This window comes from Copadichromis virginalis, linkage group LG17 (assembly GCF_057382275.1).
Source record: "Copadichromis virginalis isolate Kocher_CV1m ecotype Utaka linkage group LG17, C_Virginalis_male_GT1.1, whole genome shotgun sequence".
Lineage (NCBI taxonomy): Eukaryota > Metazoa > Chordata > Actinopteri > Cichliformes > Cichlidae > Copadichromis > Copadichromis virginalis.
This window is the reverse complement of record NC_140634.1, coordinates 9,077,159-9,105,061: the sequence shown is the minus strand read 5'-3', so window position 1 is coordinate 9,105,061 and position 27,903 is coordinate 9,077,159. Positions and strand designations below refer to the sequence as shown.

The following is a 27,903-nucleotide window of genomic DNA, read 5'->3' as shown; positions in this document are numbered from 1 at the left end:
ACTAAGATAGTTTCTTCATTAAATAACAGCTGAGCTAATCAGAAAATTTCACTCCCAGTTCCATGTGTACCCACTAACGTTGAAACAAGGAGAAGCTGCAGCCAGAATTTTGCGGACGTCATGTGGCAAGCAAGTCGGGGTGCCATAAACTACACTGCTACTGCTCTGGATGCAGATGGCAGTTACTTAAAGTGTACATCCAATGAGACATCGTGCAGGCTGGTCAATGTAATGTGTGGACATGTGTATAATATCAGTGTGGTTGCTGTGGATAACACGTGCACCAGCATGAAGAGCCGCACATTGCAACTACAGATAGGTACACGCTGACAAAAATATAAGTTAACACTGCTTATGTGCAATCACTGTCAAACTTACACCATGCATGTGTTCTGTGTCGTTCCTCTGCAGAGCCCTGTTCACCCTCTCAGCTGACCGTCTCAGTGAACTGTAGCAGTAACTCTGCCAAGTTAGCCTGGCAGAGCAGCCCCAACGCAGTGTCTTATACTGGCAAAGCCATAACCGCAGACGGTCACAATGTGACCTGTTCCACAACGACAGAACTCAGTTGTAATTTGGAGGGTCTGCAGTGTGGAAAGATGTATAACTTCACTGTGTCAGCTTCAGATTATTACTGTCAGAGTCCAGACAGCAAGCCAGTCATCCATACAACTGGTAAGAAGCAGTAGCACCTCTGCTTTTATTCTACGTCCTAATAACCCTCTCGTACTTATCGAATCCCAAACAGCAGTTGAGATATTGCAGACGAGTAAGTCTAACTGTTTTTCTGTCATCTCAGCCCCATGTACTGTGCAGAATATGCTGACCACTCTTAACTGTACCACCAACATACTGACCATCAGCTGGACACCGGGATCCATGCCAGTAAACTACAGCACCACAGCGGTGATGACAAATGGCACTACACTTCGCTGCGTCACGCAGAGTTCTAGCTGTACGATGCCTGAGTTACAGTGTGGACAGCAGTACAGTGTGAGAGTCAAGCCCATCAGCAGCACATGTGAAGGACCCAGCAGTGTCCCGGAGATTGTAAATTCAGGTATTTTAGTTGACTTGTTAAAGTTTATGACTCTACGAGCCATGATCTCACTCGACATTAAAATGTTTTTTTTCTGTCTTCCTTTTCCTCTTTGTCACATCATTTCTCTCACAGTTCCCTGTGTTCCTGTGAACATCCAAACCCTGGTGGAATGTTCCACTAACAGAGTGTGGGGATCCTGGGATGCAGCTCCTGGGGCAATGTACTACATCTCCACACTGAAAGGAGCAGGAGGTTTCTCTACATCCTGTCAAACAGCTAACCAAAGATGCCTCTTCTCTGGTCTGCAGTGTGCTCAGACATACATGTTCAGTGTGATGGCCTCCAACAACAGGTGTAACAGCTCAAACAGCGTCATGGACACAGCAACAACTGGTAAAATATGGACTAAAATATTTTTTGTAGGGTGTGAAAGCACAGCTTACAAATTAGATTTGCTAACAAGTGATTCTTCAAGTTGGGCAAAAGAAGATTATCTCAGCGTTCATTTTCTCCACTTTGACTTCCAGCACCCTGTGACCCTACAAACGTGGCTGCTACTCTGAACTGCCTCTCTGATGTGGTGACGGTTACTTGGAGGGCCAGCGCCGGCGCAAATTATTACACAATCCTGGCTGAGGCCAGTGGACATGTCGACTCCTGTAATTCCACTGGTACTTCCTGTGAACTAACCAAGATGCAGTGTGGGAATGACTACACTGTGACTGTTCTGGCAGGGGACACAAAGTGCAACAGCTCCATATTTGCTAAAACCAACATTACAACAGGTACTTTCATTTTTGGTACAAAGAATGACGTCAGGATAAACTGAGTAGCTCAAATTATCCTCATGCAAAAAAAGAATGAAATCTTAAACTTCCTAAAACTGCCTACAATTATAGATTACTTAACCAGAAAGATTCCTTTAATCAGCACATCTGTAATGTGTTTTGTGTGCAGCTCCCTGTGCTCCAGTAATCCAAGACCACTCACTGAACTGTAGCTCCAACCAAGCTTTGGTCACCTGGGTTAAGGATGAGGATGCCATGACTGTCATGGTCAATGCAACCTCCAGTATGGGATATATGCAGTCGTGCAGCTCATCTTCCAACAACAGCTGTGTCCTGGATCTGCTGTGTGGAAACACTTACACTGTAAAGGCTGTCGCAAAAGGACCTCAGTGTCAGAGCAAACCCAGCTCTGCTTTTCAGATTGTTACAGGTAAAGAATATAAGAAAAAAATTTGACTTAACAATTGCTGTTTCTTTTTGATGTCTTTCTCTGATTTTCTTTTGAAAACAATTCAGTAGTGGTGGTTTTTATACTTTAAAACAGTACAGTTTTTATAGCAAAAGAAAGAAATCTGTCAGCACAACTTATATATATATATAAAAAAAAAGTTTTGTTAAAAAAAAATAATCTTGTAGCCCATTGCCCATATCGTCTTTTTTGTTAATTCACAGAACATGTCCTTTTTCACCGTAGACCCAATTTAAAAAAAACGCACACACATACACAGAAATTTTTCTACTAAATCTTGGAAAAAAAACAGATAATAGTACTTTCTATCATTTATCTATTACTTAATTACTTTGATGTAGTTTAAAAGACCTTGACAGAGGTCTTTATTAGCAGGAAAAGTGTAAAACATCTGAAAATACAGTTAAGTCCAAGTCCAACCAGCTGTCCAGATTAGAGTCTTTGCTTGGCCAATTCTGGCCCCCAGACCTAATGTTTAACAACCCTATCATAAGGTTTAGGGATGGGTTAAAAAAAAGGTTGAAGGTATTCAGGAACTGAACTTGTCTTCTCTCACACAGCACCCTGTACCCCTGCAAACGTGGAGTACCAATACTCCTGTGACACTGGCATTGCTTTTGTGAGTTGGGATGAGACTTTGGGCAGGAAGAGATTCTATGTGCATGCTCAGTCTGGAAATCTCACAGCCTCCTGCAGCACCAGCCAGACTGACTGCTCCCTGCCCACGCTGCTTTGTAGTCGCACATACAGTGTAAAAGTAGTAGCTCTGGCTGACTCCTGCAACAGCAGCGTGCCCGGCGTAACGACTATACAGACAGGTAAGACGGAGAGGATGTAGATGCAGGTGATGTATATACAGCTGGGAAAGTCTGTGGGAAATTCAAAAATACTATTTCTGATTACCATGAATACAATTTCCAATTTCCCCATGTTCCCTTTTCTACTATCGTAAGTATCCAAGTGTAGTAAACTGTATATAATACAGTAAATTCTGTATTTCTTTTAAAATACTTAGTTGAAATGCCGAGTAATGCATTGGATTAAAAATTATTTAACACATTTATTTAAAAAAATATATATAAATGTAACTTTTAGCAAATACATGGCTTAAGATAGCGGTCCCCAACCCCCGGGCCACGGACTGCTACCGGTCCGTGAGACGTTTGGTACCGGGCCTCGAGAGTTGAGGCGGGCGTGAAATCTATGGTTTTCAGGGTTTTTATTGGTTTCTATCCTTATTTTTTTATTGTTATTATTGTTAACTTGTTTTCTCTGGGTCTTTTCCTGTGTGTTATGAATAAGTCTTCTTTTTTTGGTTACCAGTACTGGTTTTATTTTGTTGTATTTATCCGCGACACCTTAAAGGCCGGTCCATGAAAATATTGTTGACATAAACCGGTCCGTGGCGCAAAAAAGGTTGGGGACTGCTGGCTTAAGAGATACCAGGTGTAACTTCCTAAAAAATTTAAATGAGGGTTAATTAGGTGGTGTTTGTACTCAGTGGTTTTTCCTTTTGTTTTCCTGTCAGCCCCTTGTGCTCCAGTGAACGTCAGTGCTTCCCTGTTGTGTGACAACAACACTGCGGCAGTGAGCTGGCAACACAGTCCTAGTGCAGTGTCCTACAGTGTGAAGGCAGTTGGCAGAGACGGCGACCTCAAAAGGTGTGCCACAAACAGCACAAGTTGCCTGCTACCCAACATGCACTGCTCTCAAACCTACATTATCACCGTCACTCCCTTCTCTATGCGCTGCGAAGGCAGAGAGAGTTTCCCATACACCTACAATGCAGGTGAGATAATGCCAAATAAAAAAAATAAACTGGATAAACTTGGCTTTAATCAACTTTATGCATTCTTTAAAATAACCACTAACAATATTTATTTAATAATTATTATATCTATCTTTTATTAATTCAAAACAAAGATTTCGCTTTTAATATTTTTAATTATATTTAGATTTATAACCCGTCCAACTTTATCTCACCATCTTTTTCGCAGGTTCCTGCCCTCCCACCAACGTCCACATGTCTCTGCAGTGCGATGGAAATGTGAGCCGTGTGACCTGGGACCCTGCCCTTCGAGCAGATTTCTACTTGGCCACAACCGCACCTTCTCTCACGGACAAACACATCCACAACTGCTCATCCAATGGAACAAGCTGCTCCCTTACAGACCTCCACTGTGGAGAAACAGTCGTTGTCACTGTTGTCACCATAGAGAGAGGCTGCACGAGCCAACCCAGCGTACCATTCACCTTACAAACAGGTCAGAGAATTGAACCATCCATCCATCCATCCAACTTTTGTAGTGTTCAACAAATACAGCTACCATAGAACTAAACGTCAGATACAATGTACAAATCTGTTTGCCTGGTACTTTTGTGCATCAACATTTTATTAATATGTTATAATGGCTCACATCTGCCACGTTTCAGTTCACCCATATGCAGACCATAACACAGAGCAGAAAGTGAACTTATTTTTGAAAAGATATAACAAAAGTCGACAAAGGGTAAGGTCACTAAATTCAAAGGGTACAAAACCTAAACCAAAACCTAAACAATGCAACAGAACTAGGAACTAAAGAACTTGCAAGAAAGAACCAGAAAAAATGATAAACAATCATATAGACAGTTGTCCTGTCAGATATAACCAACTTTCAGGAAATAAAATAGAACTTACGCAGATTTTGTCTTACCCATCCATCCATTCTCATTCGCTTATCCTTGTCAAGGGGCAAAACCCTATGATAGGCTGGGACATGCTCTTTCCCCCATAGGGCAAGAGGCAGGGTACACCCTGGGCAGGTCACCAGGGCTAACACAGAAAGGCAGACAACCATTCACACTCACGGACATAAAAAAATTGCTTGTTAACACATAAGATAAGCAAGACAGTTGAACGCACAGTGATCTTAACACTAATTAATGCCATACCAATAAGTTGATTCTGTTCATCTGGACGTAAAGTTTCCAGTGGGAGACGAATTAGGTAGGTTTTTCAGGTAAAATCAAATCCAAAGACAGGATCTGTTGTTGCTCATATTCTATTTCTAAAATAGTGTTAAAAAAATCACTGGGACACTAATTATCAAATTGTCTCTCTACCTGTCTCTCCCCCTTCTTAGTCATCTGCCCACCCACTGGTGTGACTGGAGTGACAAATTGCAGAAACAATGACATCACAGTAAGCTGGGACCCAAGTCCAGAAAGCGGAGTGACCTATTTCATCTACTCCCAAGGAAACAGTGGGATCGCTTATAACTACTCCACAACTCAGACGTTCTATGTGATGAATGGGCTGCAGTGTGGACAAGCATATATGCTCTCAGTGGCTGCCCAGGACCCTGACTGCACCAGTCTCTTGAGCAAGCAGATAGAAACTGAGACAGGTTAATATCTGGATATTTCTGGGTTTGTTCACCAACAAAGTACTGGTTTGACATCCTTTGCAAATAATTAACCCCAGTTTGGTCTTTTTTTTAATGCAGATGATTTTGTTCATTTCTCACATAATGACTTGTTGTTAATCTCCTTACTTCCAGTTCCATGTCCTCCAACCAACCTGACTGTCAAAACTGAATGTGCCACAAACTTAGCAATTCTGAAGTGGGCACCGAGTAGACATGCCATCTCTTACACAGCCACATTAACTGGTACCCACGGCCACTTAGTTTCCTGTGGTACCAACAAAACAACCTGCTCATTGAAGGTGGATTGTGCAAAGCAGTACTCAGCTTTTGTGGTTGCTTCCAGTGCAACATGCAACAGCAGTAAATCAGATAATCTAACTTTTGTCTCAGGTACATGACATCTGCTTTTAGGGTTAGATTTTCTTTTAAATCTCAAAACTATTAAACAGTCAACTGATAATCTTCCTTTCTCTTCTCTTCCAAAAGCCCCTTGTCTGCCTGACAGGGTACAAGCAAAGCTGGACTGCAATGCTAACACCTTTGCAGTGGAGTGGAGGGGAAGCCTTGGGGACATTGATTACACTGCAATCGCCATCGGCAGCGACAAGACACGGAGAACTTGCAACTCTAGTAGCACCAACTGCGTCATCCAGAACCTAACTTGTGGCCTCATTTACAGCATTGTCGTCACAACCTCGTCAATCGACTGCGGCTTCATTGAAGGCTCCGACTATAAGACACAGTCAGGTAGCAAATATTCTTTGACCAACATTAAAATTGGGGCAAATGTTTTGAAGTCACTAAACAAAATCCATAACAACGTTATAAAACATATTACAATTCACACATCCTGAGTCATTTAATATTTAATATTTATTTTTAGGTTTTGTGCAGCAACATTCATACAGTATACTTCTATCCCTTCAAATTTTTCATTATAACCTTTATCTAACCTACTTTCACCCCATTTAATAACTTTTAAAACCACCCACATCTGCAAGTTAATCTTCCTTGCTTTGTCTCCAGCCCCCTGTAAGCCAAACAGCGTGATGGTGAATTTGCAGTGCAGAACAAACATGGCGACTGTCAGCTGGGCAAACTCAGGCCCAGACCAACTGCAGGTGGTGTCAGCGAGGGACAGCAGAGGAACAGTCACCACCTGCAACTCCACCAGCTCCAACTGCACCTTCAGTCAACTTAAGTGCGGGGAGATATATGCCATCAGTGTGGTCGGTCTCACAAGCAACTGCAGCAGTGAACTGGCTTTTGCCCAAAGACTTAACACGGGTAATTTAGCAAATAATAATGAACAGATTGATGCACTGTATCACTGTGACAATTCATCAAGCTTGTTTATAACAAATGCAACAGGTTGTTTAGACTCAATCACATTTAGAAGCACAAGACATAATGGCCTGTGTCATGGCATAATTGAAACCTCTATTAAGTTACAGCACAGCAGAATAATAATAATACAGACAAAAATAAAAAAATAACTTTCATTTTTCTAAATTAATTTGCTTAGAAGAGCCATTATTTGTGATCTGCACACAAGCTGTTGTGAATGATTGTTAAAATAAAGGCAGAAAATATAGCCAATCATAGCCAAACACTCCCCAGTATTGACATAATTATCAAGGCTATATGAAAGAATAAATACCCCCAAACCCTATAATGTAATGTAAAAATATTTTTTAAAATGTAAAAATGTTTCTATAAAACTACTAAAAACTGAAGAATATTTTAACTGCATTATATTTTTTTACTTATGCAATGAAGCTGAAGCAGCATTTTGAAATGGTATTAGATTTAGGCGACGCTGATTTGACTTCTGACATCATAGTCATCCATCACTGAACCTGGACAAGTACATGCCATTAGTGTAGAATATTACAAGCCTGAGCACTGCAGGAATAAACAATATCACACTAATCCATACACTTACCTGTTTCTGTCCTCCATCAGCTCCATGCATTCCCACACACGTCACAGCAAGGGTGTACTGCAACACCGGCATCACTGCAGTCACATGGGATGCTGCGCTGGGTGCCACATCTTACACTGTCTATGCTCGGGGCAGTCTGGGCTACAATGCTCAGTGTAACAACACCGACACCAACTGTGACTTCCTTAACCTGGCCTGTGGACAAGACTACAACATCACAGTGGTGGCTCTCCATAACACCTGTGTCAGCATGGTCAGCGAGACTGTCAAGGCCACCACAGGTAATAAAATACAACCTGTCATACCCACACAACAAACTGCTCACTAAAAGTAAATTGTGCACAGCTGTAATGTTGCTAATGCAACATGAAACAACAGTGCATCAATTTTTCACACCTACTTTTAGTGTTTCTTTGTGTTGCAGTTACTTTTAATTTACTTTAATGAACATAGCATTAGCTTTTTTATTATTAGCGGCTAAGCTAAATGTTAATGTTATAAAAAAAAGGTAACAGCAATTAAATACCCCCCCCCCCCCCCCAAAAGATCAGCTGAACATCTTTTTTGAAGATTAAATACATAAATTGTGTTAATAACATCTGCTACATGTTAAAAGTATTAACTTTTCAAAGTTAGTGTCCCTAGTTAACTGCTAACCTGCAGTTATCCTAACAGGAAAACCATTTACTATGTCAGAGCTTTTAAAGTTAAAGAACATTTCTATAGAAATAACTCCTGTTCCTGTGAAAATGAATCCCTGAAACTCAAAATGTAAAAAATTTTTTTTTTTTTTAAAAACTACACCTGCTGTTCTTTTTTTCTTCCCTGTTTGTTAGGTCCTTGTCCCCACAGTGGTCTGAGAACATCCCTGGACTGCAACACCAACACAGCTGTGGTATCTTGGACTACAGGAATTGGCATCCTCTACTACAATGCCACAGTTCAAGCCTTCGGCTCCATAGACAAGCAGACCTGCTCTACAAATGGCTCCTCCTGTAATATCAGTTCTCTGCAGTGTGGGGAAAGCTACAAAGTGAGCGTCAGTGGGCAGGGACTATACTGCAGCAGTCCTGCTCAGGACTGGCAGAGAGTGAACACAGGTGGGGTCAATTACATCCTTACAAAACAAGCTGACACCTAACTGGAAGATAATGGATAAACTGTTCTGTGCACATTTGCATACACTATCCAAAATGTTTTACTGCTTATCAGCTAATTGTTCTCTTTATCTGTTTTAACATACTATGGAAACCATTTCTGCCCAAGCATCTCACTAACTAGTGTTAATATTAGTTATAACATGTAACTGTATGAAATGCAAATACAAATTATTCCTGATTCATTCTGACATCTTTTTAAAATCTCAGGATCTAGCTCTAAACAGAAACCTCTATCAATGAACCGTGAAAAATAATCTCACTCACTGCTTGTTTTTCCTCCAGCTCCCTGCCCTCCCACCCAGTTGATGGTGAACTCTTCATGCGAATCAAACAACATCTCAGTGTCCTGGCAGGCCTCTCAAGGCTCAGTCTCCTACATGGCAGTGGCTGAAAATGAACAGGGCCGCCGGTGGTCGTGTAACACCAGCAGCACCAGCTGCCAAATATCTGGTCTGCTCTGTGGGCAACAGTACAATGTCTACGTTGTCGGTATTGATGACAAGTGTACTGGAGCCAAGAGTGACATGAAGAAGATTCGCACTGGTAATTTGTCTATTGTTATTCAAAGCTTTGCACTATATTCACTGATTTATTCATCAGTTTCAGAAAAAGGGATTTCACATTTACTTTGTATACTTTAACAATTCTTTGCTGTTACTGAGCACTAGCCAAAACAGAAACAGACAGCTGCCACACACTTGATCTTACTCCATTTATGACATATGAATCATTTAAATGTGGCTATAAAGACATGACATGGTGTAATTGGGATATTGGTTAAAACTTATAAACATTCAATTGAATTCATGAGCTAAATTCATATGTCTAAGGTGTTTTTTGTCTTTGTTGTTATTTGTTGTAGCAACCATACCCTTAAATTAGACAAAATACATTCTTAATAAACATAAAAAATTAGCAGTTCTGTGTCTCTGTTAATGATTTCTGTTACCATACAGAAAGTATTGTGTTTGCTTTGTTTCCAGCTCCGTGTGTGCCACAGAACATACAGAACCATCTGGACTGCCTGTCTGGTGTCCTGAACATTACCTGGCAGTCGACAGGTTACTTTTTGAACTTCCGCGCCTCTGTGGTGAACAGCAAAGGTCAAAAGAGCGTTTGCACAACTCCTACGCATTACTGCGTTGTACAGAACATGCAGTGTGGGCAGACCTACAATGTTACAGTGGTGGCCCAAGATGAAGCTTGCAACAGTTCCCATAGCCCCACAGAGCAGGTCTCTACAGGTCGGTGCAGCTCCTGTTGGCAGTTCTAGTGCACCTGCTCTAGTATTCAGTGTTCAGCTATTCAGATCTGATATCAGCACCTCTTATCTATATCTATTTATCTTTTAATAGCTGTTTGATTAAAGTGATTTTTTTGGTTCATACATCACATAATAAAGTTTTACCTTCTTGTTATTTACCTTCAGTCTTTACCTCAACTTCTCCTCTTTTTCTGCCGTTCCACTCAGCTCCCTGCCCTCCCTCATCCTTCCTTTCTAATGTGAACTGTGGCACTGGCGTCGTATCTGTCACCTGGAACAATAGTGTGGCAGGGGTGATGTATACAGTGTCTGCTGCAGATGCCAAAGGTGCCAGACACAACTGCAGTAGCACAAACAACGGCTGTAATCTCAGCACACTGGCGTGCGGGATGCAGTACAATGTCACAATCACACCATACAGGAATGAATGTGTGGGCAAAGACAGCCAAACTAAAATGGTCAAAACAGGCAAGTATCAGCTGTTCTTCTGTTTTTGATCGTATATTCCTCACTTCCATCCCATATCATCCTCTCACTTGTACAGGCTGTTGTTAGAAACCCTATTCGCTGCTTATTTCTGGTAAGCCTGTGGTCTTTAGATGATGCAAAAGATGGCTTTGTGCATATAAGGTTAACCAAAAAATCTGTCATAATTTTAGATCACAGTTCTAACTCATGTATAGTGATAGTGACGACAGAAACACACCAGCCAAGTCATTAGTTTAACAGACTTGTTACAAAAATGCACAGATAATAAAATATTACGACATATTTCAGCAGCTGAGATAATTTCTGGACTGCAGATTTGAGCATCTGTTGATGATATCTACAGAATATAATTGTAAATCCGGTGGTTTGTGTAATCTATGAATACTGTAAGCACCTAATTTCCTGTCCCTGGTTGCCTCCAGTTCCTTGCGTACCCCAGCTGTCAGACGTGGAGATCGACTGCCTGACGAACTCAGCGTGGGTGATGTATAACGAGTCTGCCGGGGCCAAAGAATATGTTGTGGTGGCAACAGACACCAGGGGTGCTGTTCAGACATTTGATTGTAACTCCACGTCAGATGGGATGTGTTCTCTGCCACCACTTACATGCAGCCAGAATCTCACCATTACCCTGAAGGCCAAGGACCAGCAGTGCACCAGTGCACCCAGCAACTCTGTCAAAACCGAGACAGGTAAGGGAAAATTATAACGAACGTAAAAGCAAACACCGAAACTGTAAAACCAGGATAAAAGGGAAGTCACTTTAACTAGAATATCACCAGTGCTCTGATGCACTGTGGATTTAAATAGACTTAAACTGATAATATCAATTATATCATAATATATGTTAAAATTATTAAAAAGAAACCATTTAAAAGGCCAGTAATATGAGGCATGAAAATGGTTCTGCTCCTCTGAATCTTTGGTTTTTGGCTCATACAGCTGTTTACCCATTGCTCTGTCTGCAATTTAAAGGATGTGTGAAATGCACTCAGTGATCACCTAATGGGGGGGACAAATTGTGCTCGAGGTCAGCGCCACATTTGTCATTTTACAAGCAGTAAGCGGTAAATGAGCTACTACATAACTGATGTTCTGGTTTTGTTATAAACTGCTGCTTCTTCCTCTTTTTCGTTTGGCTGCTTCCATCTCATCCTATCACACCCACCCTCTGCATGTCCATCTTCACCACATCTGTGAGGTGAAAATTGATAATGTGGATACAGCTTCACAGGCATGAAATATTTACAGTTAAAATACTCTTTGCATAAAACAGCTGAAAGTCACTGTTTTATGGGTTAAATATGTCTAACTTGACTCTGAGTGTGAATGTGTCCAAGTTATGAGTTAATTTTCTTGGAAATGTAGCCCACGCTGGGTTTTTCATGTGTAATGTGTTGTTGTGTTGTGTAATCTCAATAATATTCAAGAAAGGACAGAAACAGAAGTTCAAGTCTGTACCTCAGAGTATTCCTCTTTCTACAGCTCCCTGCCCTCCTAATGGCGTAAAGGAATTAGTGAACTGCAACAACGGAACAGTCACGATTACCTGGTCGACTGTCTCAGGTGCTTTAACGTACACGGCCACGCTGGAAGACGTGTACGGAGACAGTACCACGTGTTGCACTACATCAAACACTAGCTGTGATGTCACACATCTGCCATGCGGCGAAATTTACATCGTGCACGTCACGGTTGAGGGACGAACCTGCAACAGCTCAGAGAGCGAACAGCTGATGTTTAGGACAGGTACAGTGCACACAGTAAATTACATAAAATATTCATTAACATAACTGGGGGGAAAAAAGAAAGCAGACGTATATTTCTGTCCCACTCAGTGCCATGCGTTCCTGAGAATCTCAAAGCCAGCCTGAGCTGCAGCAACAATGTGGCTTCCATGTCATGGAGCTCTATGAAGGAAGGACAGCTTTTCAGCGTAAAGGCAGTGGGTACTGACGGGCATGTGGACGAGTGCAGAGTTCCTGACAAGCAGTGTGAACTGACCAATCTGCACTGTGGACAGTACTACACAGCCACTGTGTCTGCAGAGGACATGACGTGCAAGAGCAAACCGAGTGAGAATGTGACGATCAAGACAGGTATGCACTCCGACTGCTGAACCGTTTTATTGCTGTCGTTTTATTTTGACAGGAACACAAGTTACCAGTGATTTCGAAACTGTCATTGAAAGTTTAGAACTTTGCATCTACTTACGGTACATTAAATTCAAATTCTACTTGTTTTTAAAAAGGTGATGCCAGTTTATTTTTCTCAAAGAATTTTTTTTCATTCAGAAGAGGTAATTATACATTCACCTACTGGTCACTTTATTAGGTACACCTTACTTGTACCAGTTTGGGCTTCCTTTTTTCTTCCTGGCTTAGATTCAACAAGGTGCTGAAACATTTCTGAGATCTGGTGTCTGTGGAGGCTTTTTAAGTACAGTTAATTTAAAGAGATGATTTGACTTTGTGACATGGTGCAGGATCCTGTTGTAAGCAAGAATCAGAGGAGGACTACACTGTGGTCATAAAGGGATGGACAACAGCAATATTTGAGTAGGCTATAGTGTGTAAGTGTGCTTAGTTGGTACTATGAGGCCCAAAGCGTGCCACGAAAATATCGAACACACCATTACGTCACCATCAGCCTGAACAGTTGAAACAAAACAGGATGGATCCATGCTTTCATGTTGTTTCTGCCAAATCCCGATACTACCTTCTGATTATTGCTGGAGAAATTCAGACTCATCACACCAGGCAACATTTTTTCAAATCTTTCTGTGATATTAATCACGAACTTTCAGGAATTACAGCTCTGCTCTAAACATTGACAATTGTCTCTTCTCATCAGTGCCGTGCACTCCAGCAAACGTCTCCTCCGTGGTCGACTGTCAGGCCAATTCTCTCATCGTTTCCTGGTCGAAAAGCTCAGGAGCTGATTCCTACATCGCCACACTGCACGACAGCACCAATCAGGGCACAACATGCCAGGCCACAACAGAGGGCTCCTGCAATGTGACAGGACTCGGCTGTGGACAGATCTACCATGTTTCCGTAGTGTCTTCTGATGGGTACTGCAACAGCCCGCCCACTCCTGTTGTTGACACACCGTCAGGTAGGACAGAGAGAGAATTCAATGCATTTTAATTATAGAGAATTATCTGTGGTACAACATGAAAAACGCGTCACATGTGTAAACTGAGAAAATGTACCATTTTAATAAAAACATTGCCGTCCTTGTCTGATACAGGATTCTTGCTGCTCAACAGTCCTGTTTCTTCTTTTATGCAAAGTGCATTTTAGGCCTGATTTATTATCTTTGTATACCCAGTCAGTTGTTTACTGACTGCCATTTAACCCAATTAGTTGGAAAATGTTCCTCATTATTCCTGGAAACATTTTCACCCTTTTGTTCCCGCTACTTAACTTATTTGAGAAGTATTGCTGCCATAAAATTCAAAATGAGCTCATATTTTTCTTAAAAATTAACATTTTCTCATTTCAAACATTTTATATTCTGTCTTTCTGTGTTCTATTGTGAATAAAATATGAGTTTGTGAGGTCTGCAAATGATTTTACCCAGCATAAAACTACTTTAGAAAACTGACTTGTAGTTTTGTGTAGTTAAAATCTGCTTTTCTTTTTCATATTTGTCAGTTGCGATACAGTGATGGATGATGTTCAATTTTACATTTTAGTAAAATGCTCTGTCCCTGGCTTCTACATTTTTACTATTCATATAAAGTTTCCTGTCTTATCTGTCTTTCCCTCAGTGCCCTGTAATGCAATAAATATCAGGGCATATATGGACTGTGCGATTAAGGCAGCTGTGGTTTCATGGTGGCCGAGTGATGGAGCCTTGTCATACATCGCGATGGCCACTACAAAGTCAGGTCACAACGTCACCTGTGAGACCAACAGGACCTCCTGTGACCTGACAGAGCTGCTCTGTGGACAGAGCTACTCTGTGTTTGTCAAAGCTATAGGAAAGACCTGCAGCAGCATCGCTAAAATGACAGGACAGCTGGTCACTGGTGAGCAGCACCACAGAGGCTTCACGAACCTATATAGCACATCTTTCGTCTTGCCGAGTTTTTCCACCTTTAAAAAAAGTGAAACAAACTGCTAATTTATTTAAATTGTATAATTATGTTGACCTTTCCCACTTAAAACCAACCAAAGTATCAGTAAAAGTGATAAAACACAATTAACCAAAATGACCTTAAATGCACTAAAATTCTTGAAACAATAAAGTTTCTGCTTTTTTCTAACATTACTTACATTACATAACTTTACTACAGTGGACCATATCTACGCTACCTTCTTGCATTTAATTTGAAGCTGCAGTTCGAACACACAAAGCTACATTTTTGTCTCAGTTTTCCTCCATCCTCTCTTTTAGAGCCTTGCATCCCAATCCAAATCACCACCCAGTACAGCGTGACAATCGGCCAGGTGCAGTGGGACATAACCAAGGGTGCTAATTACTACACAGTCACGGGGCAAACAGACCAGGGACTCACCACCTCCTGTGTTACCAATGACACTTACTGTGCATTGTACAACATGAACTGTGGCCAAATGTACAGCATCGTTGTCACAGCAAACAACTTTGTGTGCCAAAATGTGTCTACCTCTACTGAACAAGTTTTAATTGTGACAGGTGAGAACACGTGCTAAACAATTTTTTGTTCCCTGATTTATTTTGGTATCAAAATATCTTCATGTTTTCCTCCATGACTACTGATGGGCTCTTTAAATTTGCAGATCCCCGCTGATAGTTTATTAAGTCACTTTGGGCAGCCTTTAGCTTCAACAATTGGACAGAATATATATCAACATCCACACTAAATCATTCTGTTGTGTCTCTCTTTCCGCACTCAGAGCCGTGCCCGCCCAATAACGTGCAGACAAACGTTAACTGTCAGAATAACCAGGGGATGGTCTCCTGGGAGACAAGTTTTGGTGCAGTGGGTTACGAGGCTCGCTTCGCTGGCCGTGACGGACACTCGCTGTCCTGTCATACTAATGCCACTTCCTGCAGCGTGGAAGGACTTCACTGCGGAGTCATCTACCACACTAATGTCATTGCTATTGGGGAGAAAGTCAATAGCAGCAGGTCCAACACTGTCCTGCTGTATTCAGGTACCCTACCAGCCTAATTTTATTGACATTGTATGCTGAGACCCCCTTCTCTCTTTCCCAAACTTTATAACTGCAGTTTTCACTTATAGCTGAACGGTTTTAAGATGTGTTTTAATGAAAATAATGTAAACTGCGAGAACTTGATTGAAAAAAAGCTAAAATGATAGAAGAAATGAACTAAAAGTAAGACACACGTAATAAACAGAAAATATCACGTGCCATCTCTTGGTCTGAAGACAGCCAACCCCCTTAAAAAGTTTTCTTTTGCTTCTTTGAACCTCATTTAAGTGTTTACTTTTATAACAGCATCATAGCAGGCAGCCTAGGCAACAAACAGCGTCTTGCTTGCTGTTTTAAAAAATCAGGGACTTTTTTTTTTTTTTAAAAAGGGCATAAAAATCGGGTATTTTGAGCTACATCAACTACATGCCCATGCAGAGAACCTGTGCTTCTCAGTGAATGTGTACTCGTCTGCCGAATTGTATAACATCTATTTTCTGAAGTGGAAACTTGAATAATAAATATGATTTGGAGCCGTGCATTCATGGAGATCATTGCAGCTTTAAAGTCGATGTCCTGCATGGCAGTACTGATGTTGTTGTTTTTTTGCCAATAGCTCCCTGCGCAGTTGGAAAGTGCACAGCTAACCTGGACTGCTACAATGACACAGCCACAGTCTCCTGGAGTCCAGTCAGTGGAGCAAACTCCTACATGGTGACTGCTGTTTCAGCAGATGGTTCCCACGTTTCCTGTGAGAGTACTGAACATCAGTGTAATCTGACAGAGCTGGAGTGTGGACAGGTGTACAACGTCACTCTCGTAACCATCAGCGACCACTGCCGGACTGAGAAAAGCACTAATATCTCCTTTAGCACACGTGAGTTGAGCCGCGTCTCAATCACGATCTTAAATTTATTCTACAGTCTAAAATAAAATCATTAAAACTATTTTCACTCTTTGAATTACGGCCTAGGCCCCTGTAAGCCGTCACGTGTGGGAGTGGATCTACAGTGTGGGACAAGTACAGCCAACATGTATTGGGAGGAAAGCGCGGGAGTGGAGCTCTACATGGCTACTGCCACCAACATGGGAACAACACTGAAGTGCAACTCCACCAATTCCACCTGTCAGTTCTCTAACTTGACCTGTGGGGACACCTATAAACTCTCTGTCATTGCATACAGCAACAGGTGCTACAGTGAAATCAGTAGCACTGTGGAGATTCAGACAGGTACAGTAACTCGTTAGTACTGATTGACTGAATGAGTGATTTGTACTTTAATTACTGCCTGATTGAATTAATAACATGCTTTATTTCCTATTAAGTGGCCTAACCTTAATTATTAATTATTCTGTACATAAAGATAGGTTGGGAATTTTCATCCACAAAGACTGTTTAGATTTACTCTATTAATCAATTAATTACTATTAATTTCCCTAAATTTAACAGTTGCTAGACTGACAGCAACATCCCTCAGAATACCAATGTGACTCTTCTTTTGTCAGAACCCTGTAAGCCAGATGGTTTGAGGGTCCATGGGTCATGTAACAATGAGACGGTGCTGCTGTACTGGTTTAAGGCTAAAGGAGCATCGGCATATATTGTGAAAGCAGACGGAAACCTGGGATACAGCACGTCTTTAAAAACGAATAACACAATGATAGAGACCAACCTGCCCTGTGGACAGCTGTTCACATTCACTGTAAAAGCTCAAGATGACTGGTGTGACAGTCCTACAAGCCGGCCTGAAAAATACATGACAAGTATGTGTCTCATTTAGATTTTTTTCACACATAACATGCATAATGTGTGATGATTAAACTGTTAACCTTCTCGTCAGCCCCCTGCGTCCCAGCACATGTACAGAGCTTTACACGCTGTGAGCAGAGCCTGGGCTCAGTCAGCTGGGCCGCGAGCGATGGCGCAGAGTCCTACATGGCCATTGCAACAGGACAGGATCGCCACATCCACACGTGCACCACAAACACCACCATCTGCACCTGGAATGATCTACACTGTGGTGAAACGTACACAGTTTATGTCGTTGCCATGAACTACGTATGCACCAGCATGCCGAGCAACAGCACTTCAATTCGGATGGGTAAACAAGCTTTTAAACAGCAGTAATATTTCTGGAATTGTTTTAATGGGGGTTTTTTTAGAGCACATGAAAATGAACGCACTGCATGCAGAACAGTAGCAGTACAGAGCTGAATATCTTAGTTTTAAATTGCTGACATTTTATACCATTTCCTAGCACTTTCATTTTGTCGCTCTAGACAAATCAATACAATTAAATAAAGAAATAATAATCAAATTAATCAACACTAATAAATGTCTAAACTTATGTCTTCTCTTTTTAGCACCATGCATACCTCAGAATCTGACATCATCTCTTAATTGCACTACAAAGGTGAATATTATTTATCTGGATTTTCTTTTAACTCTTTAAAAAGGTTTCGGCTCAGTAAATTAAAGACATACCCAGTTCACCTGGGTAAAGATAAACTCATAGATCTTACTCCCTGGTTCATTGCTTATATAGCTTGAACTCTCTTAAGCAAACCTTCGTGTGATTTTATTGAGTAATCTTCAGGAAAAGTGTCAAACCTTCTTGAAGGACATTCAAAGTAAGAATGCTATCTTGATTTCTGATGAGGATTGAATTGTATGATTGAATTGTACTGTAATATTTTCTAAGGTGGGATCACTGGCCTGGAATGCCAGTGAAACTGCAGAGTTTTACATCGTGACTGCAGAGAACAACATTGGCCACAAAGTGCAGCTCAGTACCAATGATACCTGGACTTACATTTCTGAGTTCCACTGTGGTCAGGAATACTTCCTGTCTGTTCAGGCGGCAGATTCAGTGTGCACAAGCCGCCCCAGCCCACCTTTAAGTCTTACATCAGGTAAAATCCGGTTTATACTTGGAAAAATTTGTCTTCAAGCCAGTAAGTAAAAGGGCAATGCATATATTATATTTCTTTGCAAAAATGCACGATAACCGTAAAAACAATTGTACATAAAGGATTTTATGTTGTAAAATGCATCATTTCTTACATATACTAAGGAACTGTAATTGACAACGAGTGGTAAAACAATTTTTATTGCCGGTCACTTAAACGTGATTTTTACAGACAGACCTGGAGTCATTGAAATATGTGCTGTTAAAATGGAACTGTGCACCATACTTGAGACCCTTTTTTTCTAATCCAGTCTTTTCTCCTTTCGTCCCAAAGAGCCCTGTTCACCCACCGGTATCTCCAGCTTCATGAACTGCATCTCCAACATTGCTGTGGTGTCGTGGACTGGCTCGGCTGGTGCAGAGTACTACATTGCCAAAGTTAGGACGGAAGATGGACAGTCTTCGAGCTGCTGGTCTGACAGCGAGCAATGTGCCATGCCCAATGTCCTCTGTGGACAGAACTACACAGTGACTGTGGTGGCCTCAAACAGGAAGTGTAACTCTGATCCCAGTAAAGGTGACCCACTGCGATCAGGTGAGGACAAATCAGTATTTTTGCTACGCTGTTGTTATTTTTACTCTGAAAATAGAAAGTGTGTAAATAATTCAAAGACAGATCTAATTTAAGTCTTTTTTAAATGTAGTTCTGTGTTCATTTAAAATGTATACTTAAATGAGTTTCAATTTCCTATTCTTCACACTTTTATCTAGTTCCTTGTGTTCCGACTAATGTGGAAGTGAAGATGGTTTGCTCCAAAAATCAGGCTGTTGTGTCCTGGAGTGCTAGCAATGGGGCTCTTTCTTACAAAGTGACAGCAAAGAGCACAGTGGGGTCCATGTCCATCTGCCAGACTGCAGGCCCAAGGTGCACTTTGACCAATCTGATGTGCGGACATGACTATTCTGTCCAGGTGGTGGCAGAGGATGAAACCTGCTCAAGTCTGCCCAGCCCAGCTATAACTTTCCATTCAGGTAAAACAGTGAGATTTTAAATGAATCTCCTTTGGACTGTGTGATGTTCATGATGTCAGTGTGTCATAGATTTATTGCTCTTAGCATGTGCAAGTACTCAAAGTGTTACTCCCTTCTTTTGTCAGTTCCCTGCACACCCAACATTGGCACAGTGATTCTGGACTGCTTCACCAACTCAGCCCTCTTGGACTGGGCCTACGCTGAGGGTGCCTTGTATTACAATGCAACAGCACACTCATCCAGTGGCCATGTTTCCACCTGCAGCTCCAACATCACCAACTGTGAGCTGCCAGGCTTACAGTGTGGTCAGATCTATGACGTGATCACTGTGGCCTCAAATTATGAGTGCAGCAGCCCTCCCAGCTCCACACTCCAGGTGGAATCAGGTAAAAATGCAATAAAAATAAGTTAAAATTGTGAGGCAATGATTTGCTGTAGTGTACCACTTATTTGGTAGTTTCACAGTAATTTCAAACTGGCGGAAAACATATTTTTTTGGCATATTTCAACTTCTAGGGGGGCATAAACAAATGCAAAACTCAGTATTGCGGGAGTTTAGTTGGGTCGCTTACTAGTGCAAACTACATGTCATTTTTTAGGGACCTGAAGATGTTATTAAGTTTTCCATTATAAAATTATTAGGTTTTTAGGTATAAAAGCCTTGATGAAGCTTAAGGAGCTGTTATGTTATCTGAGTCAGAAGTGTAAGCACCTAGAAATGGAGCTAGGGTTGCAGCTAGCCACTATCATTACACTTACTACCTCCTCATTGAGCTATTTCACTTTGTCCTTCAACCACCAGTGCCTTGTCCTCCCGAGGATGTTGTGCATGTACTGGATTGCTCTACTAACACAGCTGTGGTGGAATGGCAGGCCAGCAGAGGGGCGGACTACTACATTGTCCAAGCCGCCGGCGTGGAAGAAGATGAAACGAGTTGCGAGACAATGTCACAGTCCTGCATCCTCGCAGACCTCTTATGTGGCTTCACCTACAACATCAGCGTGATTGCTGTTAATGATGTGTGCAATGTGTCAAAGAGTGACACACAGCAGATGCAAGCAGGTACAATAGGGAATGTTCATGTCTGACAGCCAGTTACGACATGCTAAGTCCATAATTTTCTTAAATAGGAAAATAAAAATACATAATGTTTTTGTGATTGTTTAAATATACTACTGAACAATCTAATATTTACACACAGATGTTGTTACTACTAGTTATTATCATTGAAAAGGTCTGTATGTGATCATTGCATCTGTACTAATCGTTCTTTCCCTGTGTTTTTGCAGTGCCCTGCATACCACACCTAGTGGAGGCCAGGGTTGTTTGTGAGTCTGGTGCTGTGGCAGTGTCTTGGGAGCCAAGTAAAGGAGCATTATCCTACACGGTAGTTGCCCAGGGCCGCGGTGGCTACGCTTCAGTTTGCAACAGCAACGACTCAACCTGCCTGCTCGGTGACGTGCTGTGCGGCCTCAACTACTCGATCACTGTTACTGCTTCAGATGACACATGTAACAGCACTGAAAGCTCTGCTGTGGAGATCAACACAGGTTAGAAGATTTCATTTATCAAAATATGATGGATTTTTTAAAAAGAAATCATGAATATATAGTATATTAGAGTGCAATTAATATTCTTCTGTGTTCACATTTGTCTTTAGTGCCATGTGTGCCTCAGAAAGTAAGAGCTGAGATGGTGTGCAGGAATGACACAGGAGTGGTATCATGGGAAGAAGGGGAGGGTGTGTCCATCTACAAGGTCCAGGCTTTTGGACCTGATGGTCACAAGTCAGAGTGCGACACAACTGAAAGCAGTTGCAAGCTACCCAGCATGCACTGTGGCCAGCTCTACAACCTGACAGTTACAGCTCAGGATGGACGCTGTGATAACAGCCGAGCCCACCTCAGCCTGCAGTCAGGTAGGTGGGAACTACTGTGTGTGTGTGTGATCTGTGTTTTAAGATGTCTTTAAAGCTTAGCCAATGATAGTAATGATGAAAAAAATGATTGTATGTTGTTGACATGTCAGTTGTCTTACTGCTCATATCATACCTCATACCTCAGCAATGCTTAATTCATCTTTTTCTTTCACAGTGCCATGTAAGCCAACCAGCGTGAAAGCTTCTTTACGATGCCACTCAAACTCTGCTGCAGTGACATGGGAGGGGGCCAGCGGAGCTCTCCTATATACTGCAGTGGGTGTTACAGCAGATGGCCGTTACAGGGCTGAGTGTAACAACACTATGACCTTCTGTGATCTGAGTGAGCTGCAGTGTGGGCAGACCTACAATGTTAGCATGTTCAGCCAGGATGAGTCCTGTTCCAGTTTGGAGGGCAACAAAGCTTACGTACGAACAGGTATCAAAAGCAGCGGAGGCTCAGACATGAACTCAGTGTAACAGCTTGTGACTTTATACAATCTACATACAGATGGCAGGCTTAATAATTTATCTGAGTAGTTTAACAATACTCAAACAACTTGTGTCTCTGCCACCCTCAGCGCCTTGTCCACCACAGAATGTGGTTGTTGGTGCACAATGCGGAGCAGGTTCCATGGTTGTGTCCTGGTCCCCCAACCCCGATGCCCAGTACTTCCACGTGGCTGCAGTGAGCAACACTGGGGCGAGACTCTACTGTAACTCTACTGGAAATAGCTGCACTCTAAATAATCTACCCTGTGGACAGAGCTACAACATCACTGTGCTGTCTATAAGAGATGGTTGCCAGAGCAAACCGAGCGCTGTGGTGGAGTCTTCTTCAGGTAAACTTTTCTTATAAATACAAAATGTACTGATGTGCTGGAGACGTGATACACTTTCTTCATGTCTTTGTTCCATAAATAAGACCCCAAATATGAGACGGTGTATTAATCTGGAAAGCAAAACAGCTGCAAATATCAATCTGATAATAAATATTTGTTAGTTTATTTCATCTTTAAAATCAAGGCTTAAGATCTGAATTATGACAACAGCTGGACCATCAGGTGCAAAAGCCAGCAAACCATGTATGTAACATTTCTTTAGAGATGGTGTTATAGAGAGTTTCCAGATGTGGGAAGTGGGAGGAGTCCCGGCGCATAACTGCAGTTCAACATGTTGAAATAAGAAGCTGAGCTTATGGTGCCAGTGAACATCTGTAGATGATTAAATATATATATATTACATTTACCATGCGCATTAATGTTTTGCCTGATCTTCGGCTTAAGCCACAGATTTTTCACAGGATGTTAACCGGTGGGTGCTACTGGAAGTTTAGAAATAGATATGCTTTCCATCATTTTTTCTTTTATGTTGAATTAAATGTGGATCTCCTCTGGAGCAACTTGCTCATTATTTTGCCTTTCACCTTTAATAGCTCCATGCATACCCAGGAACATTAAGGGTAGTCTGGACTGCATATCAAACAGTGCCTGGGTGACGTGGGACGACTCGATGGGAGCAACCAGTTACTTTGTGCTGGCCCGAGCAGCCAATGGTCACAACTCCAGCTGCACTACCACCTCATCTCCCTGTAAAGTCCAGGATTTGAACTGTGGGACACTTTACACCTTTAAGCTCAAGGCTATCAACAAGCACTGCAGCAGTATTGACAATGCCACCTTTGAGCTTGAGACAGGTATTTAGCAGGAATCTCTGCACTCTGGATCCCTCTCTGTTAAGTGTGTGGTGTTTTGTGTGTTTTTGTGAGGTTTCTGCAAAGTATTTTGACCACTGACATCTCTGGGTGAGGCCTGCTATCTATATCTTTTCAGCTTGTTTTCAGCTGTTTTATCATTTGTGACAGATTAGACATTGGAAAGGATTTTTCCTTTTTCTAATTATTGGTTTGAATTCTTTTCTGTAGGTCCTTGCACTCTAACATCCATCAGTGCAATGAGCCAATGCAACAGTGACACCATCCTAGTTGAATGGAAGGTGACTGCAGGGACACCAGTCTATGTGGTCACAGCTGAAGGTGATGACAACTCTGTTGTTACCTGTAACAGTACCTCCACTTCATGTGTACTCCAGAATGTTCACTGCGGCATGCACTACAGCGTCATAGTAGCAACTTCCTCTGATAAGTGCAGCAGCTTCAGAAGCCCTCCAAAGAAGATCCAAACAGGTATTCTTCAGCTTCCCAGATTTGTCTGCTAAACTACAGTAGAGTTTCAGTACAAACACCCACAGAGATTTGAATCAGATAACTCTGTCTTCTTTAGCACCTTGCGTCCCAGCCAATGTAACAGTGGTGCCATCGTGCAAGGACGCTGGGGCCAAAGTGAGATGGGCGGACTCTCTGGTGCCCACATCATACCAGCTGATAGCCACAACTCGAGATGGACACGTGGCAACCTGCAACACCTCAGTGAACAACTGCTCTTTGGTTGATCTTCACTGTGGTCAGCTGTACAATTTAAGCATCACTGCCAGAGGGGAGAACTGTACCAGCTATCCCAGCAGTTCATCCTTTAAAACAGGTACAAATAACTGATCAGTTATTTTCTGTCATCTTATTGAGCTTTACTTCTTCAAGTCTTTTGATTAGTTTGTGTTACTGAAAAGGGTATCCTGTTTTTTAGATTCAACATTTCTAAAAAACTGCGTTTAGAAATTGCGCTGCATGCTACGTTCCCCTAACAGGAATCCTCTCTCTCCTTCCTATCAGTGCCCTGTGCGCCCTCTGATATCGCGGTGGATATTGACTGTCAGACCAACTCGGCTGCCATGTCGTGGAACAAAAGCACGGGTGCTGTGGAGTATTTTAGCTTTGCACAATCCACGAATGGAGTCGCCCTGTTCTGTAACAGCAGCAATCCCTCCTGCACCTTCAAAGGGCTGGAGTGCGGTGGCGTTTACAATTTCTCTGTGACAGCCTCTAACAGCATCTGCAACAGCTCATTCAGCTCACCTCTGCAGGCCGGAGCAGGTAAGTCAAACATTTATATTTAACCACAAGTTTGGGGGAAAAAAGTGTTTAATGTGTTTCTACTCCTACATTTATGGTCAATTTGCAGTGTTATTGATAAAATGCTTCTTCCTTCTTCTTCAGTCCCGTGCCCTCCTTCTCGTGTGAATGTCCGTATGCAGAGGATAGACAGGTTATACTGGGCCATGATATCATGGAGCAAAGTTACATGTCCTGATGTTGATTATTTGGCGGAAATCAGCGGTCAGATTGAAAACAACCCACAAGCCTTGATGACTGTCTCTTCTTATTGGCTACCCAGGCCATACTTTGAATTTCCAGTGCCTTGTAGCACTGCTTTTAACATCACAGTGCGTGCCAAGAACTCAGCTGGTATCGGCAAGCCATCGAGTCCCATTACTGCACTAACAGGTAACTTTCTGTTCTCATTTGTAGACTTTAAATGGAACAGGATGTGTTTTTGCATGGATGTTTATGCAAATGCAGATGGCTGCAGTTCCCTGGTTCTGCTGGAGGTCTCTTCCTATTAAAAGGGAGTTTTTCCTTCCCACTGTTGCCAAAGTGCATGTTCATAGGGGGATTGTTTGATTGTTGGGGGTTTTCTGTGTTATTGTAAGGTCTTTACAATATAATGCACTTTGAGGCAATTATTTGTGACTTGGCGCTATATAAATTAAATTAAACTGATTTATTTTGAATTAAACTAAACTTATACCATAATGTCAGCCTCAAGTTATAGCGATTTATACATCAAATGCAATAATAACAAAAGTATAGATAAAATTTTAACTGTAGCATTACCCTTTCCTTCGGTTAACAGCATTTTCACTGTTTCCTTCCCAGCCCCGTGTGCTCCACAGAGTGTGATGTACACTGGCAACAGGCAGTCTGCTGTCCTATTCTGGAATGCTTCAGTGTTTGCTACCAGTTACACGGTCTACAACGTATCGAGAGGAACCCGTGTAAAACTATGCAACACCACCGAACTTTCCTGCCAGCTAACCGACTTCGATCCTAATGCAACTATAGTGACAGCTAGCAATGCTGTAGGGGAGAGCAATCCCAGCCAAAACATTACAGGTCAGACAGACAGCAGTGGTCTGCAGCCTGCACGCAACTTAGGAAAACAGATTTAAATGTTTCTACACTCCTTTGTGTTTTATGTAATTCTTTATAACTTTGTATAATGCCACTAAAAATTAAATGTGGTTGGTTCTTTTTCTATATATTGCTATTTAACACAACCCTCTTTGAGACATTTTCTTACGAGTGCTTTCCGCATCTTCCTCAGGTCCAGTGACAACTCGCAGAAGAAGAGACCTGGAATTTGTTCAGTTCTATGCCAGTTTAGAAGAGGGTTAGTCTGTTTGTATTGGTGTAAAACAGCATCAAGATAGTGTTGCTCATGTAATCAATCAGCTGTCACTCACTTCCCTCTGTCTCCGTTAGATCTTGAAATCCCAGAGGTGCTGACATTAACAGTAACTGGAGTTTCTTTGCATGTGAGTTGGACGACAGTGACGGGTGCCACCGAGTACACACTTATGATTGAGGAGGAGCAGATAAAGGGAAAAGCCAGCAAGCCGGCGAGAGTTCGAAGAGTGGAAGGTGACTCTTACACAGAGACTGATCTCAAACCCCAGACCACCTACTGCGTCAGGGTGGCAGCCAAAAATGCCATCAACCAAAGCAGCTACTCCCAGTCCAAGTGCAGAAACACTGATGCTCTAGTGGGCTCTTAGTGACACACACACACACATGCACGCATACACACAAATTCACTTAAATAGACACTGGACTAAACAGAAATACTATCATATGCCACTTTGTAGCATCCATAACACAACTCATGCTGGTTTGATCGTACACATACTTTAGGAAGATAATTGTGAAAAGGAAGTAATCACACATACAAAGTCATGATAAAATTATGTTTCTTAAATGTCACAAAGAGATGATGATCAAACCTAACAACCACTTATAGATTTAAATGCTTCTGAATTTTCTGTGGGAGTAGTTTGTATATTTGCATAAATGTAGCTCTGCTGAAATTATACAGTATTTATCAAAAACATGCTTATATTTTTGGGGTAGGTTATTCGATTCTCTGCATGATTGATGAAAAATGTAGTGTAAACAAATAAAATGGTAATTTATAAAGCTATATTTGTAAAGCCATGCAGTATCTGATCTTTTTGATGTACTATGTGACTTCTCAGATTGTAAACACGCCGACAGATGCTTTTGAACAATCCCAGAAATTAAAGAATAAAAAAAAGGTTGAAAACACACAAAACAAATCTAATCTGGAGTTTCATTTTTTCCAACTTGGAAAGCACACCATCTTTTAACTCTGAAGCTTTACATATCAGGGCCTGTGCAAGTCTGAAGATTATTTTAGAACAACTTCAGATAAACAACAGAAGACATTACATTATGTCACTATTTATTCAAAAAATGCTAATCCAAATTACAGAAGTAATCTGTATTTTCTCATACTCAAAATCAGAGGTCTTCACTGGGATTTATGCACTGACAGGCAGATACGTGGATAGCTTTAACACTTAGAACAACCAGGAGGGTCATTTTGACCTTAAGTAGAATTTGATTTGGGCCCCCCGCCAGCACCAGTCCCGCCCACCTCAGCACCACTAGTATTATCTATAGTTTGTTCATGCTTTATCATTTGTGCGTTAAACATCAAACACAACTATTATCATAACTTACTAGTGTGCTGGAAGGAAATCAAGACAATGTATGATTCCTGTTCATGTGCCTCACAGCTGTTCCGTATTTCCCAAATGTGGTAAAGCGCAGTGATATACTGTGAAAGGAAATGATGCAACTGAAGCCTGGCAGCATCTGGTATATACAGTGGGGCAAAAAAGTATTTAGTCAGCCACCGATTGTGCAAGTTCCCCCACCTAAAATGATGACAGAGGTCAGTAATTTGCACCAGAGGTACACTTCAACTGTGAGAGACAGAATGTGAAAAAAAAAATCCATGAATCCACATGGTAGGATTTGTAAAGAATTTATTCGTAAATCAGGGTGGAAAATAAGTATTTGGTCAATAACAAAAATACAACTCAATACTTTGTAACATAACCTTTGTTGGCAATAACAGAGGTCAAACGTTTACTATAGGTCTTTACCAGGTTTGCACACACAGTAGCTGGTATTTTGGCCCATTCCTCCATGCAGATCTTCTCGAGAGTAGTGATGTTTTGGGGCTGTCGCCGAGCAACACGGACTTTCAACTCCCGCCACAGATTTTCTATGGGGTTGAGGTCTGGAGACTGGCTAGGCCACTCCAGGACTTTCAAATGCTTCTTACGGA

The 27,903-nt window shown here is 41.7% G+C and overlaps 1 protein-coding gene across 1 annotated transcript in view; it reads left to right on the top strand.

Moving 5' to 3' along the window:
* fndc7b (fibronectin type III domain containing 7b) overlaps window positions 1-26,847 on the top strand; it is a 35,109-nt gene extending 8,262 nt beyond the window's left edge. Inside the window, exons 12-58 of the mRNA XM_085436494.1 lie at window positions 59-319; window positions 412-675; window positions 800-1,060; window positions 1,175-1,435; window positions 1,570-1,827; window positions 2,000-2,260; window positions 2,860-3,117; window positions 3,828-4,088; window positions 4,297-4,563; window positions 5,425-5,688; window positions 5,842-6,099; window positions 6,196-6,456; window positions 6,736-6,996; window positions 7,675-7,935; window positions 8,491-8,754; window positions 9,097-9,357; window positions 9,798-10,058; window positions 10,286-10,546; window positions 10,990-11,259; window positions 12,053-12,316; window positions 12,406-12,666; window positions 13,421-13,684; window positions 14,343-14,603; window positions 14,972-15,232; window positions 15,454-15,714; window positions 16,331-16,591; window positions 16,688-16,945; window positions 17,221-17,478; window positions 17,556-17,816; window positions 18,079-18,128; window positions 18,417-18,627; window positions 18,958-19,218; window positions 19,395-19,655; window positions 19,781-20,041; window positions 20,458-20,718; window positions 20,946-21,206; window positions 21,317-21,574; window positions 21,750-22,013; window positions 22,156-22,416; window positions 23,010-23,270; window positions 23,499-23,759; window positions 23,857-24,114; window positions 24,303-24,563; window positions 24,687-24,974; window positions 25,407-25,643; window positions 25,855-25,920; window positions 26,013-26,847. Of these exons, the coding sequence (XP_085292620.1) occupies window positions 59-319; window positions 412-675; window positions 800-1,060; window positions 1,175-1,435; window positions 1,570-1,827; window positions 2,000-2,260; window positions 2,860-3,117; window positions 3,828-4,088; window positions 4,297-4,563; window positions 5,425-5,688; window positions 5,842-6,099; window positions 6,196-6,456; window positions 6,736-6,996; window positions 7,675-7,935; window positions 8,491-8,754; window positions 9,097-9,357; window positions 9,798-10,058; window positions 10,286-10,546; window positions 10,990-11,259; window positions 12,053-12,316; window positions 12,406-12,666; window positions 13,421-13,684; window positions 14,343-14,603; window positions 14,972-15,232; window positions 15,454-15,714; window positions 16,331-16,591; window positions 16,688-16,945; window positions 17,221-17,478; window positions 17,556-17,816; window positions 18,079-18,128; window positions 18,417-18,627; window positions 18,958-19,218; window positions 19,395-19,655; window positions 19,781-20,041; window positions 20,458-20,718; window positions 20,946-21,206; window positions 21,317-21,574; window positions 21,750-22,013; window positions 22,156-22,416; window positions 23,010-23,270; window positions 23,499-23,759; window positions 23,857-24,114; window positions 24,303-24,563; window positions 24,687-24,974; window positions 25,407-25,643; window positions 25,855-25,920; window positions 26,013-26,305 (11,858 nt within the window). The 3' untranslated portion in view covers window positions 26,306-26,847. The remainder of the gene's footprint in view (window positions 1-58; window positions 320-411; window positions 676-799; window positions 1,061-1,174; window positions 1,436-1,569; window positions 1,828-1,999; window positions 2,261-2,859; window positions 3,118-3,827; window positions 4,089-4,296; window positions 4,564-5,424; window positions 5,689-5,841; window positions 6,100-6,195; window positions 6,457-6,735; window positions 6,997-7,674; window positions 7,936-8,490; window positions 8,755-9,096; window positions 9,358-9,797; window positions 10,059-10,285; window positions 10,547-10,989; window positions 11,260-12,052; window positions 12,317-12,405; window positions 12,667-13,420; window positions 13,685-14,342; window positions 14,604-14,971; window positions 15,233-15,453; window positions 15,715-16,330; window positions 16,592-16,687; window positions 16,946-17,220; window positions 17,479-17,555; window positions 17,817-18,078; window positions 18,129-18,416; window positions 18,628-18,957; window positions 19,219-19,394; window positions 19,656-19,780; window positions 20,042-20,457; window positions 20,719-20,945; window positions 21,207-21,316; window positions 21,575-21,749; window positions 22,014-22,155; window positions 22,417-23,009; window positions 23,271-23,498; window positions 23,760-23,856; window positions 24,115-24,302; window positions 24,564-24,686; window positions 24,975-25,406; window positions 25,644-25,854; window positions 25,921-26,012) is intronic.
* The last annotated feature ends 1,056 nt before the right edge of the window (window positions 26,848-27,903 follow it).